At 39.5% G+C, this 18,384-nt stretch overlaps 1 protein-coding gene and 1 pseudogene across 1 annotated transcript in view; both read left to right on the top strand.

The window, feature by feature from the left end:
- Positions 1–18,384, top strand: part of ADGRF5 (adhesion G protein-coupled receptor F5) — a 64,363-nt gene that overhangs the window by 31,975 nt on the left and 14,004 nt on the right. The window contains exons 7-11 of the mRNA XM_011354790.1: positions 1,015–1,157; positions 4,424–4,645; positions 5,564–5,767; positions 13,799–13,960; positions 16,079–16,288. Coding sequence (XP_011353092.1) covers positions 1,015–1,157; positions 4,424–4,645; positions 5,564–5,767; positions 13,799–13,960; positions 16,079–16,288 — 941 coding nt within the window. The remainder of the gene's footprint in view (positions 1–1,014; positions 1,158–4,423; positions 4,646–5,563; positions 5,768–13,798; positions 13,961–16,078; positions 16,289–18,384) is intronic.
- LOC111736204 lies at positions 12,750–12,868 on the top strand (annotated as a pseudogene).

Genomic DNA, 18,384 nt, shown 5'->3' with positions numbered 1-18,384 from the left:
CAAGAGAATATTTTGCCTAGGCTTATAGGAATATGCACTTTGTACTCTGTTTTAAATCTTTGACATCTCTCTCACTAGACCTTGATACATGACACTTGTCTTGCTTTATTTTCCAGTTCCGGAAAGGTTACAGTATTTTACCGGGCTTCGAATCGGTGACTGTGACAGGGTTCAGGTAAGAAAGCTGTAATTTCGTCATTTCTATCCAATGGCAGAAGCCAACTCATTAGTGAAAGAAAAAAGCCTATTAGAAGGGCATCATCTGGGGGGCTAAACAGGACCGGTTTGGTAGAGGTGAAGACAAGGCCAGATTGCTGGGGCTTAAACGGACTTAAATTTTGAGAACCGTAACTCACTACTTAGGAGGAAGGTAAAAAAAAGACTCATGTTTATTCTATGCACACAAGCATTTTACAAAGATATGAGATAAGTTTATAGTTTAGAGAGTTCAGAAATATAAAGGTGAAATAATCTCTTGCAATGATGCCTTTATTGAAGAAAAGTTGGCCAGCCAGCCATGACCACAGATGCATGCTGTAATGTAAATTGCACCGCCCTGGAGTTGGGCACCCTGGCAGACCTGAGAAGGTTTGCACAGTATTTCAAAAAATTAGTTGCCAATCTTAAAAATTAAGAGTGTTTACAGAAACATTTAGGGTTTTGGCTTCACTTGACATTCAGCATATCTATAACCCTGGGCCAGGCCAGCATGGCTGTGTGACAACAATCTCTGCATTGTGGCTGCTACCCTATGACCAGCTTATGTGATTCAGTTCACTCATCCCCGTCTGGCTATTTCTTTCATTTGCATTACCTGTCTGCAGACATATGAGAGTGCAAGCTCTGCCTTGGGCTTCCAATTAGAGATTTAAAACACGTTGATTTCAGTGAACCTTTGATGAAAAAATTACCCAGGCTGTTTCTGCCATTTTGTTTTCCCATGCAATAAATCATAAAGATCTAGACTCTTCCAGGTCACTTACTGCTTTACTGAACCAAGTGGTCTCCATCCAGGCCCGGAAGTGTGTTTGTGAGATATGAAATCAAGACTACAACACCATCACCTGAATTAATGCGCAAGGCGAATGAGCAAGTGATGCAGAACCTTAATCAGACCTACAGAATGGACTACAATTCCTTTCAAGTAATTCCTAGTAGTAAGTAGAACATTGCTACATTTTTCCTATGCATAGATTCTATTTAGATATAGCAGTGGTGTTTATCGTGATGTTTAACCTAGGAAATTACATTAAGATGTCCTCTGTGGAGAGAGTCTCCAGTTCCTGAAATAGAAGGTTATGGGTCATCTCCTTGTCTTAGGCTGGCACAGAGCCTCCCAACAGGGCTAATGTCACTAGTGGTGAAAGGTTTGCAGGGAGAGAGATTTTATAAGGAAGCCAAAGAGCCATCTTGGTTTATAGATTTTTAAATACTCACAAAAGGCCCAAAACATCCAAAAAAAGTAAAACCAACATTGTGGTGGGAGTTGGGATATGAAATGAAATGCAATGATATTAAATCGGAGGCCATTGTTGTTTTAGAGCAATGGTTCTCAAAATGTGGCCCTTGCATCATCTGGGAACTTGTGAGAATTGCAAATTCTTGGGGCCACCCTAGATCAACTAGGACCAGTCTATATTTCAGTAAGCCCTTTAGATGATTCTGGTACACAGGAAAGTTTGAGAACCGCTGCTTTGGATCACATATAACAGTGGTAAGAATCCTAGGATTTTAGATGGTCTCCTCCATTTTATAAATGGGGTTCACAGTTGGGCTCTGCTGTGAGTAGGTGGGTGGGCCTATTGTTGCTTGGGGGGTAGTAAGGGGAGTTGGCTGGGCAGAGATTTGATGGGCAGGAATTGGCTGGCAGATGTTTTGGGTAACTCAGGCCCATGGTCCCCCAGCGAAGGTGGCTCTCCTTTGGAGCAATGCGGTCCACTGCAGGAGAGGGTGCCTCAAGAACCACTGCACAACTGAGAGAAAGGGTGTCCTTTTCAGCAGGTAGGCTATCCTCAAAGCAGGTGTATACTCCTCCTCTTTACATTACCTGCCGATATTTTTAGACATCAGATTACTTTCGAAAATAAAATCTTGAAAGAGATATACACATGATAAGAAAGTGGTAACACACAAGCAAGATAAAATAGCAAAATAAAAATTCAGAATGAATAAGGCAGCGACAACAGAGATGAAAACCAGAAAATTAAAGGAAAGATAATAAGAGGCCTAAAAGTGTGCACTCACACAGAAACAATTTTAGCGATGCCACCACTTCCTGACCCCTAATACCATCTCACCAGCTGACAGATGCTTTGTCCTGGAAAATTCTTTTTATTTACGGTTCTGAGGATAGAAGAGAGCAGCAGTTTCTACCACAAGTAAGCTTCAATTATGATTATTCTTCCCCCCAAATTTCAGTTGTGCTGATGAAAGTCAGCCATTTAAATAAATAAGTATCCAGGATTTTTACTGAAAGGTGGCTGTCAGTTCAGAAATAATGGCGCTGACAGTACAGTTCACAAAAGTGCTTTAATATCCATGGTTTATTCTTCCAAAGAGCAATGAAATGGTGGATGGTGCTCGATTTATATCTATCTATGTCCTCCTTTGAAGACCAGAATGTGATTCTGTGATATACACAGCCTTACACCAATAAACATGAATGTATGTCATGTGCAATACTAGTGGGGAACTCGGACACCATCCTGCTCTCCATAGCACTGCTGGTGTTTACCCAGAATACAAATATCCAAAAAAAGTCAAATGGCTAAGTACTTTTTAAAAATTATAATTACATTTGGCAGGCAGGGGAGAGGAAGAGAACAAGAATGAAAAAATGTTGAATGAATGAGTTGGGATCGGAAACTTATTTTTAAATTCATCTTTATGAAACATGAAGGGCACATGGCAATCTTCACAATAGTTCCATTGATTTTGTCATCTATTAACCTCTGGTGATATTTGATTAATCAGCAGGGTCCCTTAACCAGATGCTCCTTTCTTTAATCACTCCCAATTACTTTCTGATCAGTTCCATACAACCAAATGATACCAGCAATTTTACTAATCATAGTAATTAGCAACAATAGTAATGAAAAGAGAGACATTATTACTGTATCTTTTCTATGTTAAGCCCAGTGTGTTGCACGTATTTTATCTTCATATATTCCGTGAGACAGATATTATTATCTTCATTTTACAGGTGAAGAAAGGGAGGCCCAGAGAGGGTAAATAATTTGTTCAAGGACACATAGTAACTCAAGTTTGTGTGACTTCAAAGCCAGTTCACTATATTAAATATTTGCAGATGGCCTTGATTCCTAATAGTTGAACGTGATTTTTAAAAATCTTATTTTACTGTGGAGGCCACCCCCCAAAAAGTGATAAGAAATATTTAGATACCTTGATAATTTAACCAGAACATCATACCACCACAAATTAATTTTATGGTGTTTCAGCCCCATGTTTACAATATGGAGAGCATCTGACCTGAGCATGAGGCCCTGTGCGCATGAGGCCTCATGGAGTCTCTTTACCCAGCTCCTCTGATTTCCTCAACACATGGAACTCAGGGCACAAGAAACAGCTTGGAGGGGAAAAAACTGCCTGTTGTATAAGCAAGGACAACTTTGAAAGACACATAAAAATAACAAATATCGTGTTTTTATTTCTGTGAGATAACTTAATGCAGTGGTTCTCTAGAATTTTACTGTGAAATAATAATAGAGACTATTCCCCAAAATCACCTCCCAAGGTAGCTTGCACTGCTTTCCAGACAAGGGAGATAAGCCTCAGAGAGGCTAAGCAAGTTGCCCAGGGCCACACAGGTGGATGTAGCACAGAATAAACATTCAAATCCAGACCTATATGTGTGTCTGTAAAGTTCCCACACTTAAGGGCCCATGGGTATTGGGTCTTAAAAAATTGTTTCCCAGGAAGACTTAATTATTTAAAAAATTTTTCCCGTATTTCTAATACATGAAAAACATAGAATAGAGCTTTCAGTTATCATGAGATACCAGTTATTGATAAAAAGCAGCTGATATTCAAGACAGGAACAAAGAAACTTGATACTTGTTTCTAGTGTGGCTTTTTCATAAGCAAATGAGCAGTTTTCTACCAGACTATTCGAAATACTGAAAATAGCTTTAGGACCCCCATTTCTACCACTTAGGACTCTTAAATGTGTACAGACTCCCAAAAGGAAGCCATGTCCCCGGTATCTGGCAGGCTGCCCCTCTTTGGGCCTCAGATACCAGCTGTCTGGGGATGGAATGAGAAGGGCGCATTGCCTTATCTTTGTCAGCACCACAGAAGCAGTGCCAACCTCCTGAGAACATTAGTGGAGATGACATCTGGTGAGTAGTACCAATTACATTTATTTGCTTTGGAATCCTCATAATCCTTTTCTTTGTGTTTCCAGATGAAACTAAGTTCTCTATCATACCAGAAATCATCTTTGAAGGGGATACGGTAACTCTGATGTGTGAAAGTGAAGTTTTGTCCCCCAACATGTCCTGGCACCATGTCCCAAGGCACTCTGACATCCAGAACAGCAGCAGATTCTCGATTTACAGCTCTGTGTTCAACAATGTGACCTCGGTATCACACCTCATTATTTATAACATCACTCAAGAGGACGCAGGTGGGTTTCTATTCAATGACTGGTGGCAGGGAAGGAATGAAGAGCCCATAAAGAAGCAAACCGTAGAAAGTGTGTATGACATTTTCCTCTTGGAAAAGAAGTCACCAGGCTCCATTTCTCAAAACAGAAAATAATCTCATAGCATATCAGCCAAGCAAATTTAGCCTTGGGAGACAAATACAGTTTTCCACGTTTACTGAGGCTTATGAGTTGGAAACTGAGACTAAAATCAGACTTTTGTTTTTAATTTTAAGACAGATTTGTTGAGGTGGTACTGACAATAAGCTGTACACATTTAAAGTATACAATTTAATAATTTTTGACATATATATACACCTGTGACACTATCATCATAATTGGAATAGTGAGCACATCTATCCTACCACCCATTTTTTTGTACTCCATTATAATCCCTTCCATTTGCCCCCACTTGCCTGTCCCTCCCAGCCACTGTAGAAGCAGAAGTCTTAAACCTGACATTCTAGAATTTAATAACCCTATCGTAATCCAGAATGAGAAGTTTCTCTGAATGAGAAATTGGGTTGTGGACACATGGGTCCTATCACATCTTTGTCAATTCGATTTTACCCAAATTATCCACAATCTTCTAATTCTCCAAGGCTTTCCAATTTTTCCTTTCTATTTCCTCTATCCCCACACTTTTCTCTTACCAGCAAAGCCTCTGAGATTTCTGCTATTTCCTTAGAAGATCCCTCTACTTTTTACTTTGTAACATCAGAAATATCTGCACTGACTTGCATTTCTACATGTTCCTCTAGGGTTGTTTAGACCAGTCTCAGAGGCTTTTGAAAATGGTGTTTTTTGAAGCACTGACATGACACATGAGATGAGGCTATTATTCTTCTAAGGTGATGCATGTATGTAGTAATAGTAAATGCTTTTGTGTATTCTTTGCAGGTGAATATAGCTGCAAACTGACATTAGATATTTTTGAATATGAGTCAAGAAAAAGAATTAATGTTACACCCATCCGAATTTGGGCAAATGAAGAAATGAAGGTGACGTGTGATAACAATCCTGTATCTTTGAACTGCTGCAGTGAGATTAACGTTAACTGGAGTAAAATAGAATGGAAGCAGGAGGGGAAGATAAACATTCCAGGTAAGAACGTTAGATACCCTTTTGCAAATAGGTTTTTGCCTTTTGGCCAAGAAAAATTGGGAGATGTCGTGAGTAAAAGAAGAAATGTCAGATGGCTGTTTTTTTTTCCAGACTACAGACTGTGAAAAAGTACTAGGTTTGATGCCAGCTCCAGCTTAGCCATTCTAGAACAAAATTCCAAAAATATGTACATACAAATGTCATGGATTGTAGACAAGATGCTGGCAGAGAAGACCCAAGAGGGAGTGACCTGATAACTTAGCTTCATAACATCTCCAGCCTACAGAAAATCTTGTCCCCACCTTCCTTTCCTTTCCCTCCTCAGCATAGAGCTAAGGGTGAGTCATTGGCTTTGCTTCAGGAGCCTGCCTTGGAACTTCTCATTTCTGTGTCTCTTCTCTTGCTGTCTGTCCTTCTCATTCTTCTGCCTTTATATCCACACTTTCTTCTATATTATCTAAGTTTGGGTCTCTGGGTTTTTGTTTTTGTTTTTGTTTTTTCATCTCTCTGTGTAGACCTGTTTGCCTTTCGATTGTTTCCTGTCAATTTCTGATCCTGTTTGCTTTTATTTTAGATCTGAGGTCATACTTGAATTCCCTACCACCCCTTCAGGTTTATACTGATGAATGATAATAATAATAAATTCAAATAGAAATGCTGACTCTGTTTTATGTAACAGTTTATAATTAACCAATTAAAAAAAACTCATATTACTTTTAATCACATTTAAACTTGACCACAAGTTTGAAGCTGGCATTTGTTGCCTCCAATTTTCAAATAAGAAAATTGAGGTCCAAATTAAATGACTTATTCAAGGTTGTCACAAGAGGGAAAGAAAAAGAATTGGAACTCACGTCAAGCCTTGTTTCATAAGACCAGTGTTTATCTTGGCCAAACTATATTATCATGCCTGGTGAGCCAGCACTGGAGTGAGCTGACTTTTTGGAAGAGTTTGTACTGAAGCAGAAAACTGTTTTCTACCTAGAACCCTCATGTAATAAGATCCAGTCCTTCCCTTAAGAAATGGCAGTATTAAGTATTCATCTTTGCATTAAAAATAATAATAATAATAATTAAAGTAAAATGTGGCTTTACCCATGAACTACATTAGTGTTGGCAGAGACTTTATATTACAAAGACTTTGCTAACAGACTATATTAAATTATAAAAATAAAATAATGATCAATTTACATGCAACTTTTCCTGAGCACAGCTGTTTTGCAAAGCATATTTCAGCTGTAGCATTTGTATTCAACTTTAAAGCACTCATAAGAATGGGAAAGGCATCTTATAAGTGTTGAAAATGTTGACACATGGTACATTTAGTCACTTCCTTGATTTTTAAGGAAGAGGAGGTGTGAGCATCCTGAAGGAACTGCCAGATGGGAGAAAGACCTTGCAAACTCCCGTGGTATTGACTTAGAAGCTTTCAACTCAGAGATGAAAAGCTTTGCTCTCTGGTAGAGGAACCAGGAAGTCTGCAGTGCAGATGCTCAGGGACCTCTCTGTAGCCACCACTTCTTCAGACATTCCTAGTGCCCAGTGTTGGCTGAATTGACTGCAGAACAATGGATTTCCTGTCACAGGGCTGGCCGCCTGGGACCTACAGAAATCAGGTCTCTGATGAATTTAGCTTCTGCTCTCTGCACCCTGCCCTTCTCCCCTGTCCCGTGCTGCCCCCTCTCTACAGCAATCTTTTTCCAAATTTCCCAAGTGCTTTAGCAGCCATTTTTTTTCTGGTCAGTAGGAAGCAATCTAGATAAATAATTCACCCCAAACATTTGAATGTGTTACCTCTTCCCCAAAACAGATGTGTTCATTTTCAAAACACTCTGGAAGGAGGTAAGACAGAAAGGAGTAATCGGCAATGGTCGAATTTCTAGCTTTAAGAGAGGGGGTTTCTTGAACAGGGAGGGATTTTTGTGGTTTTTCAAATCAGTGGGTGCCAACTATGATATTAATGATAGTGGTAGCAAAAGTAATACAGTAGTGGCCCCTTATCCATGGGAGATACATTCCAAGACACCCAGTGGATGCCTGAAGCCACAGATAGTAAGTACTACACCTTGATATACTGTTTTTTTCCTATGCATACATACCTATGATAAAGTTTGATTTATAAAGTAGGCACAGTACGAGATTAAAAATAACTAACAGTAAAGAAAAACAATTATAACAATGCATTATAATAAAAGTTATGTGAATGTGGTCTGTCTCAAAATATCTTACTACGCTGTACGTACAGCATGGATTTGCTAGACAAAAAGATGATTCACATCCTGGGTGGAACGGAGCTGGATAGCACAAGATGTCATCACACTACTGAGAATGACGTGCAATTCAAAACTTATGAATTGTTTATTTCCGGAATTTTCCATTTAATATTTTCAGACCATAGTTGACTATGGGCAGCTGAAATGGCAGAAAGCGAAACTTCAGATAAAGGGGGACTACTCTAGTATTAATAGTAGTAGTAATAGTAGTAGTAGTAATAGCACAGGTACTAATTGTTGGTATTATTAGTGCAGGTTATATTTTTTCTGTATCCAGTACTAACTCTGCTTGTATAGGAATGTACTGACAAGCTGAGGGAATTTAGGGGCAACAGAGTTCACAGACTCACCATAGCTATTCTTATGTGGTATGATGATAAAAAACAATGAAGCCTTAATTCCCACTTTGCCCACACGTTAGGACACTTCCCTAATGAGTTCATAAACCTCTTCGTGGCCCATCCACATTCCCTTGGCCCATCATCATGCAGAATATTTATAAAACAATTGAATCTTTACAAGAGGGTGTCAGCTCCCTCCTGGCTGACTGTCAAGGCATATGACAACGTGAAGCAGCATACTGAGTGACCTGTGAGGGGAAACAGGCTCAAACTCCATGACCTCCCTTTTTGTGTCTTTCTCCCCAATTACCCCACTTAAGCTTTTAGTTTGTGTTATAGTGTGTGATCGTGTGCTGTCTAAATGTTCTTTTTGCAGCCAAACAGAGCATAAGTAAGAGATAAAAAAGTGAGATTGCCTTTTTTCCCTTATTGAATGGAAATCAGTCTTGTGGCTTTCAAGTCACTTTATAAAGTACCACTAGAAGCAGGCCTGCCTCAGGGACTAAGGTGAGACCTAAGTAGAGAAGCAACTAGAATTAGCAAGTAGCTGGTTAGAGGCAGCATTCTCATTGTGGCTGCACATGAGGCTCAGCTTTTTTGCTTTTTAAAAAGACCAGGTGTCAGAGCTCCCCTCTGGAGCAACTAAATCAGAATCTCTGGGACTGGGCTCCAGGCAGTGGCATATTTTCTTAAATTTCACAGGAGATTTTGCTGGGCAAAGGGGCATGGGAACCATGGATTTAGTCCAATCTTTCATTTACACACTAGAAAATTGAGGTGTTCAGGGTCTCCCTGACAGTGGCAAAGTGTGCCATCTCCTTCCCCACCGCTTTCTCTCCTCCACCGTGTCCCTCTCTGTGTTCCTAAGTGATGCCATAGATGAATCTGATTTTAAATATCGATTCCACAAAATTGGATTTAAAAAAAGGAAAAGGGAAAAGAAAGAACTTTAGCCATGTCTTCTGGAAAAATCAACCTTACAACTCGTGCTTTCCAGTAAGATAGTCTAAGGTCCTGAAAAGCTGTGATTCCAGGCCGGGAATGTGCCCTCTTCCTGGTGCAGGAGCTGGGTCATGTCATTGACTTTAGTTTACAAATAATGATAATGGTTCCTACTTTACAAGACTTCTGAGGGGTGAATAACTGAGATGATAAATGTAAACATTTAAAACAGACCTGAATACCGTGAGTCTGCCACGTGAATCTGCCACAGTAACTATTTTCTGATGATGATAGCTTTAATCCCTTTCCCATTTGCCCCGAGAATACTTGCTGGAGGCTCTTGTGCCTGCAGTATTTACCCCGAGATAACTCACAAATTACAGTCCTAACCTAACCCTCAAAGTTTGCCACGAAATACCTCGCTTTTATTATTATTTTTGCATCACTCTACTATATTGATAATCTTTGGAAACAAATGCTGTAAACGAATGATGGCAAGAGGATCCGGAGAGAAACGTGCTATTTTTGTGTGGAACGTGATGTCCTGCTTTGTGTTGTTCTGTGCTTTGAAATTTACCACACACACAAAAAATTATTAAATTCTGATCATCATATGTATTTCTGTTACATTAGGATTAGAGACAAGTTCTAGTTAGAAATAGCTCCAAGAACAGTTTTTATATTTTATTTTCACATCGAAAACCAGTCAAAGAGCATATTTATGTAAAATTAAATTAACACTGGCAGCAAGCTGCATGTTTTTTTTTTTTTTCTCTAAACAAGAAATGAGTTAAAAACCATGCCCTCGCTTTCCTTTGCGGTGGTGGGAAATCTTCCTTGGATATTATCCGACCTTGAGCAGCATATTCGTAATTGCATACCATCCCTTCTTCGGAAAGGGACGCTTGCTTAGTTGCATTCAATACTTTCTGGGCAAGACCCCGAGGTACACAGCTCCAAGGATATTGTATGAAATACAGTGTGAATGCTGCCAATTCAGAGGTCCCACTTTTGTTTTCCGAGTTTACGGTCTCTTTGGAACCTTATCTCCACTCTCCCTACAGGTTTTAGCCTCACAGAAATACTAGTTTTCCCAAACAAGACAAGCATGCTGCTGCTTCTGTGCATTGGCTTATATTAGTGGTTTCTGATTTAACTGTAGAATCCTTTCTTTAATCAAAATCTTGTGTGGTTGTTTAATGTGGGGTTTCCCAACCTCAGCATAGCAACATTTTAGATCATTCTCTATTGAGAGGCCCTGTCCTGTGCATTGCCAAATGTTTATCAGCATCCTCGAAAATGTCCCCGGATATTGCCAAATGTCCCCCAAAGAGGCAAAATTGCCACTGGTTGAGGATTACACAACTGATATGTAAAGCAGACCAGAGTGGGGCTACTTGAGTTATAGAAAAGCTATAGAGCCCACATGGCTTATTACCCTCCCACCCCCGAACCCAGCCCCAGCTTCCGAAGCAGGTTTGTGGAATACCCAAGTTCTCCAAAGAGTGCTGATTCACACACACATAACCCGCATAGAACTGCATATCAGAACATCACAGCCATCATTTCTATCTGTGTCTTTCGAGTCCTAGAGCAAATCGTCCCTCTTCTCTGAAATCTTGGCTAGTCTCCCAGCTAAAACTTCCCTCCTTTAATCTTCATAATATATTCATTTCACTCTTATGAAATTTATCTAGTGTGTATTATAATTATTTCTGTACATCTCTTTTATGCTCTATCTTACATAGCTCATTGTCTTGCACCTTAGTTTAGTGAGAAAAGCTGAGCTTGAAGGATGAGTAAAAGTCAATAGGAGGAGGGATGGAGAATATTCCAGGTTTGAACACAGGTATAAAGTACAAAGCTACAGGGCATGCTGAAGGTCCAAGACTTGACCTGGTTTTTAAAAGAGTGATATAGATGAGATAAAGAGTACAAAGGCAGATTGGAATCATACTGTGAATAAATACATATACCACACTAAGGAGATTTTAGTTTATTTTGTAGACAATGATGAGATTTTAAAGATAAAAGGAGAGAATGGCTGATCAGGGATGAACGGGCTGAACTTTAGAAAAGCAAATTTTAGAAAATAAGAATAAATTTTAAAAACAAATTTTAAGCTAGTGTAGCCAATAGATTGAATGGAGCAAATAACCAAAATAAAGACTCAGTTACAACAGCATGCAATTGGGGCCCAGGCTAGTGACCATGAGTTGGAGTGGATAAGACAGTTATGAGATGTTTTAGAAGTATAACCTGAAAAATTTTACAACTGATTGGAACTGGAATGTGAGGAAATGTAATTAAAAGTGACCTCAAGATTTTTAATTCTGTGAACTGCCAATAGCAAAGAGAAGAAACATTAGAACATGGACGGGTTTTGTCTATGGAGAAGAAAGATAAGTTCTTAGTGGGACATGTTGAGTTGGAGGTACTTCAAATGTCAAAGTGATACCTGAGAACCTGCTTCTGGGTTTCCAACAAGAGTGTTTCTCTTAGAGACAGAGGGGCTGGTTATCCAAATACAGGATATAATAGGAGCCATGGATGTAGATGAGATTGCCCAATGAGAGAGAAGAGAAACAGATAAGGAAAAGGTCAATATCAGAATGCTTGGGGCAAAGTCACTATCCTGGGGGACACCAATATTTATGAAGTAGCCTAGGAAGTAGACCCAGAAATAGGGATAAAGAGAGAAGAGAAGCAAGAAAGACTTGTGGAACTGAGTGAGCCAAGTCACAGAGAAGGTGATCAACAGAACAGGATGCTCCAGGGAGCATGAGAAGAAGCCACTGGATGGGAAAAAGAGGAAATCACAGTTGACCTTAAAGAACACTTTAGGTAGAGTATAGGAGAAAGAAAGTAAATTACAATGTTCTGAAGAAAAGTGGGAGTGGAAGACTAAAGGTGACAAATGCAGAGCTTTGCAGTGCAAAGAGAGAAAGAAAATGCTGTGGTGGCTAGAAGAGCTTTCAGATTTGGGGGAAAGATTATTTTAGGAGGGGAAGACTTGAATATATTTGGTGGTTGGCATGAAAATCTCCAGGAAAGATTAAAAACACAAGGGAGAGGAATGATAAAGGATAGAATAAGGCCTGGAGGAAATCGAAGAAGTGAGTTTGCAGAAAATAAGTGGAGGGGTGAGCCATAGAGATAAGTAGAAACACTTGTGCCTATGAACTAGGAGGTAATTTAGTTAAGATGGGTGAAGATGAAAATCAATTTTGTGTTTTTGAACAACCATTTTGGAGACTGAAGAGAAAAGCTGGCTATACATCAATCAAATTATTTCAAATACCACTGATTATCCAACTGAGACTGAAAAAAATGCATTTACATTGGTTTATTACGAAGGTTTATTCTTTTTCCTTAAATTTTGGAAGATTGACAGTGTTTGAAGGATGCCTTAAGAACACATGGCAAGTCTACGGCCATGCCACCTTGAACAAGCCCCATCCCGTCTGATCTCAGAAGCTAAGCAGGGTCGGGCCTGGTTAGTACTTGGATGGGAGACCACCTAGGAAGACCAGGTGCTGTAGGCATAAAAATAAAAAATAAAAATAAAAAATAAGGGATTATAAACTGACAAGGTCCTTGCAATCTGTGAGGTGAACCAAGGGATGCCTCACCTAAAAAAAAATAAAAAAAATAAAAAAATAAAGAATACTTGGCGAGATTGGAGGAGAGAGGGACGGCAGTAGAAGGCATTCGCCAGGGGGATATTATAGAGCCATAGGCAGGAAGTAAAGGTGGCTTAGAGGACATGTCATCTGGGGAATGAAAAGCAAGATACTTATATGGAAGAGGAGCTATTTTTTAGAGGAAATGGCTGGTAACCTATAAAAGTGAGAACTTAAGCTTCCACTAAAACATATAGACTAATAAGAGGAAACAAGTTTTGAAAAAGTTTTTCAAATGAGATGAATATAAGATGTTTTAGTCTTATGTCTTCCTCCTTTCAATAATAATAATAATAATGATAATAGTAATAATAATTTAACTAATCTGACATTTTTTCTTTTTAGTTGAATCATAACCAAAGATCTTGTTTCTTTTTTTTTAAATTTAAAAATTAAAAAAAAAATTTCACACTGATGATCATCACTAACGGGGCAGGCCTCAGCCAGGCGCTGTTCTAGGTAATTACATATATTAACTAATTTTATCTGATTACAATCCTGGTCCATAGCTATTATTATTTCTCTCTATTTTACATCTGGAGAAACTGAGGCATGGAGTAGTTTAGTGACTTTCTCAACAATGCCCTGCCAGTAAGTGGTAAGATCTGGGATCTGCAGCCAGACAACCTAGCTCCAGAGTCTGCAGACTTAACCATTGCACTGTCCTGCCAAGTCTCCATTCAAAGAAAAAAAATCTAATTTAAATAATTATTTTTCACTGATTTGGCCTCTGTTACTAAATCAGAGAGTCAACCAGCTGTGACAGCCAAAGAACTATTTATGTCATTGCAGGAAACTCTGAAACAGACTTAGATTCCAGCTGCAGTAATTACATTCTCAAGGCCGACGGAACTCAGTGTCTAAGTGGAACGACAGTCGTCTATACTTGTGAGTTCATCAGTGCCCATGGAGCCCGAGGAACTAAGAACATAGAAGTGACATTTACGTCTGTGGGTAAGGACTCTTACTAGAATTTTTAGCCTTGCACCTCAAACCGAGGGCTGCCAGTCAACTGGGAACATCCATGAGCGATAAAGCAGGGGCTTCCATGGTAGTGGGAGTGCTGTTGGGGTAAATCACAAAATGGGAAACAGAAGAAGATTTCCCTCTCTGTCATTTAGAATCAGATGAAGTCTTTCAAATCTGGAAGGGGAGAGGCGGGAAACAGTGGCCGAAGGGAAGGGAGAGGCTTCATTGTGCTGGTAAAACAGAAAGTGAACTGAGAAGCAGAGTTTCACACTCAGATTAGTCCCATTTGATCATAGAATTTATAAGGAAGAAAATACGTCTAACTTTCTTTTTCCTTCCATAATTTCATTCTCCCTTTCTGGGATTACAACAACATAGCTTGACTCATTCTGCACCACCCTTCACCTCTGCCTGTCCTTCTTCCTCTCCCACTTCACCTGTCCTAGGAAGAAGGCTGCACAAAGCTTTAACAATCTGATAGTTCATAGTTATTGTACAGTTGTAACAGTGTGTTTCAGCATTTCAATTAATTCAGCTTACTCAGGCTCCTTAAAAATAGCATTTATTCTCCTCATATCATAAAGCATTATAACTTTAGCTCTATTGGCAAAATAGGGCTAACTTGTTTTTCCACCCATATTACAAAAATAAACTATTTAGAGAAATCATCAGACCCCACCTCTGAACAATTTTGAGAAAGGAATAATATAAATATACTTGTTACTCTCTTTCATATTTTTTATTACCGTGACTTGAATTTTTAAAAAGAGCAAGATTAGGTTTACTTGAAAACATGATTGCCATAGAAGAGTTCATGGGTCTTTTCGAGCCGTTTGCAGTTGTCTGTAGTGAGAGTAATTTGTACACTGCACGTTTTAACTCAGAGTTGTGTCCTTCGGTCGGCTTTTGGCTACCTTAGGGACATGTTTAGATTTCATTGAAAACCACTGGTCTGGTGGTTGGGACCTCACCTGAGAATCAAGGGAACCGTATTCATGGTTGCATGAGCCTTTTTCTCCTCTCTCTCTCAAGATTTGCTAAACCTTAGAAAGCCATCTCAAGATCCAATGTGAGGAACATAGTAATCTATGCTTGTATGACTTTGAAGCTCTATCTGAACATTCGAATCCCACTTTGTAAAATGTGTTATGGAAAGCCCTGATTTCTTTCGATTATGCTAAATATAAGATTTTATACTGATTGGAAAAGTAGGCCAGCATCGGTGGACTTGAGGCATGAAGTTGTTTGCCTATGGAAGACAGAAGTGAATGGCATTTTGAAATGTCAACTGTGTAAAAGACATGTTTTAAGAGGAATGGAAAGATAGAGCACGAGGCAGAAATAGTGGCACTTTCATATGAGTTTTTATATTTGTAAAGGTCTTGTTACCATTTTTGGTGAGTAAAGCCTCACGAATAATTCCCTGAAAGAGAGATAAATAGAGAGAGACTGATAGTTAGGGTGCCTATGCAGCCCGGTTCGCCTGAGGCTATATAATTATTTGGGCAATTAACCCTATGATTCTCTTACTTAAAATGTAGTTCTAAGTAAGCACTGACTGGGAACCCAGTGCTCAATGCTGGGGATGCAGACACAGAAGAGAGAGTCCTGCTATTGAGGGGCTCACATTTTTATGGAGAAGAAATATAGAAAGACAGAAATGAAAATGCAATGGGGTATTAATTTTTAAAATATTTAAAAAGACTAGAGAATGAAGTTATTCCAAGAACTGAGCCATTTACTATTCCTTAAGTTGTCGTGGAAGAGGTTGGAAGGGAGCTGGGTTTAAGACAACACCCCTAAGTTTGCAACCTTTTGCCCTGCTGATCATCAGGAGATAATTCCAGCCACAAGGGGGAAGTGCACGAGCTCCTAAGGCATGTGATGGAAATGAGTACAGTTCAGAGCACCACCGGGAACAGCCTAGAAACAAGTAAAGCCCAGGAGCAGCAAGGTACCAATCTCGTGTTGACACAAGTAGAATCAGGACGGTCCGCACTTTCTGTCTCTATCTTAAATTTCACTCATGTGTCCATGGCACCAGAAAGACTAAACATCATACTTGTCGGTTTTCTTTTGTCTGTTTTGTTTGAATTCTTTCAGCCAACATAACAATAACCCCGGACCCAATTTCTGTTTCTGAGGGACAAAACTTTTCTATAAAGTGCACCAGTGATATGAGTAACTATGATGAGGTGTATTGGAACACTTCTGCGGGAATTAAAATATACCAAAGGTTTTTTACCACGAGGAAGTATCCTGATGGAGCAGAGTCAGTGCTGACAGTGACGACCTCGACGAGGGAATGGAATGGTGAGTGAAAGGCCAGTACCCTACTCTGCCGCCTGCATCCCTGGATACACTCTGTAATAGCTGCCATCCATGGAGGGCTTGTCCTGAGATATGCCTGTGCCAGCCACTTTACGTTAAATATGTCATCATATTCCATGCAACAATCTTTTGGGGGAAGAGGTCATTATTCCCATTTTACAGATGTGGAAACCGAGAGTCAGAGAGGATAGTAAGTACACCTAAGCTTCTACACCTTAAGTAAGTTGTAGAGCCAGAACTGGAACTGGTCCCTCTCATTCTAGAGCCTGTGCTCTTGCCAGCATGTTAAGAGGATTGCTTTTAAAAGTACTTTCACCAGACTCTTAGGAATGTTTTACCCAATTGTGGTATCAAAAAATCTAGGTAAAGGATTTATATTCTTGGTTCCAAAGATAGAAACAATTTTATTTCTTATATATCACTACACATTATTCATGTTAGGAAAATATGCACATCTTTGGGAGGGGGAAAGAGGCTTTAATAGAACTGCTACACAAATAACTGACTTTCATTGAGTTCTTACTATGTAATAGGCACTGTGCTAAGTATTTAAGTGTATTAATTCATTTAAAACAATAAACCAAGAAGATAATGCTATTATTATCCTCATCTTACAGATGAGGAAACTGAGGCTCAGTGAAGCTAAATAAATTATCTGAGGTTATACATCTCATAAATGACAGAACTGGGATGAAACTGAAACTGCCTGGCTCTTGTGGCCAACCCTTAACCACTTCACTCTGAAGTCTTTCATTTACGGTACAATTAATCAGCCCAGATCCTGTGAGTCTCAGTTCTTCTTCATTTTTACAAATAGAGGCCAGGCAACAGTGTACAAGTAACTTGATATTATTTGGCTGTACTTGGTTATATAAAATCGGAAAATGAGAATATTTTTTTCTCATGCCGAGCTTACACCTACCTGTCCAAATTGCTCATCTCTTCTACTGGGCAATAACTTATGAGCAGCCATAACTCTTCCAGTCACATTAAACTATTAACCAGTCTCAAACTCAAGTACTAAAAAAATCTATCTCATCTAAAGCAACTGCACTTTCATTTTATACTGAATTTAAAATTTCCTTCCCTCTTGACAGAATTAAAAGGAGTTTCTTCTCTGTTTTTGTTCTACCTGTTCATCTTCTGGTTAGCTGCTGTTCTGGCTTCTTCAGAGTTGGAGCAAAGAGAAAGAATGTAGGAAAAAAAACAAAGTGTCTTACTAAACTATAGGTACTGTTATAATCTTTCTAGTACTGTCCTCATGGCGGCTGCTCGAATGGCAGCTCATCTTTTGATGGGCCCCGGCACAAAGTCCACTGAGAAAAGGTTCTTTTGAAAAGCTCAACTCAAATACTTTCCACAGTCCACTCTGTCTCACCAAGCACTGGGCATGCAAGCTACTCCTGGTGCCGCCTTCCCTTTTACTCCAGCAAAGTCAGCCAACCTCTTATCTTTAGACTTTTCTCAATAACAGTGAGACATCAGACATCTAATTCCAGGATCCACAGCTCAGGCTCTTCCAAGAATCCATTCTCTATCTGTCTCTCTGTCTCTGTCTCCATCTCTCTCTCCATCTCTCTGTCTGTCTGTCTGTCTCTCCCTCTCTCTCTCGCATTTCTATCTCTATCTCTCTCCACACACTCCTGGTGGTGCCATGATGGGTCCTAGAAACTGAAAAGTCTACTCACTTAGAGATGGAAAGAAGGAGTGTCACAGGATCACAGTACTCCATCTGGCTGATGACTTTCAAAGTTTTTCAAAGAACTTCCCATCCCAGCATACACAAAAATTTCCATTTATTCCATAGTTAATAAAAGAACCTTGGAGTAGGTATTGGAAACCCATTCTGAAACCCAATTCCACCCCTAACAAGCTGTGTGACTTTGGATAAGCTGCTTAATTTTATGTAAGAGTAAGTGACTATTTAGGTGGCTCTTGGTCAGTCCTTCAACCACATAGAGAATCCAGGAAGGAAGTCGATCAAGCTTTTTCTTACTCAGTATCCAGGAACGTGTGGTGTGTCCTTATCCAAGCTTAACAGGGACAAATAAGCTTCTTCTTAACCTTCCCAGCAAATG

Source organism: Pteropus vampyrus, unplaced genomic scaffold (genome assembly GCF_000151845.1).
Source record: "Pteropus vampyrus isolate Shadow unplaced genomic scaffold, Pvam_2.0 Scaffold18, whole genome shotgun sequence".
Classification (NCBI taxonomy): Eukaryota; Metazoa; Chordata; class Mammalia; order Chiroptera; family Pteropodidae; genus Pteropus; species Pteropus vampyrus.
This window is presented reverse-complemented; position numbering and strand designations above follow the sequence as displayed.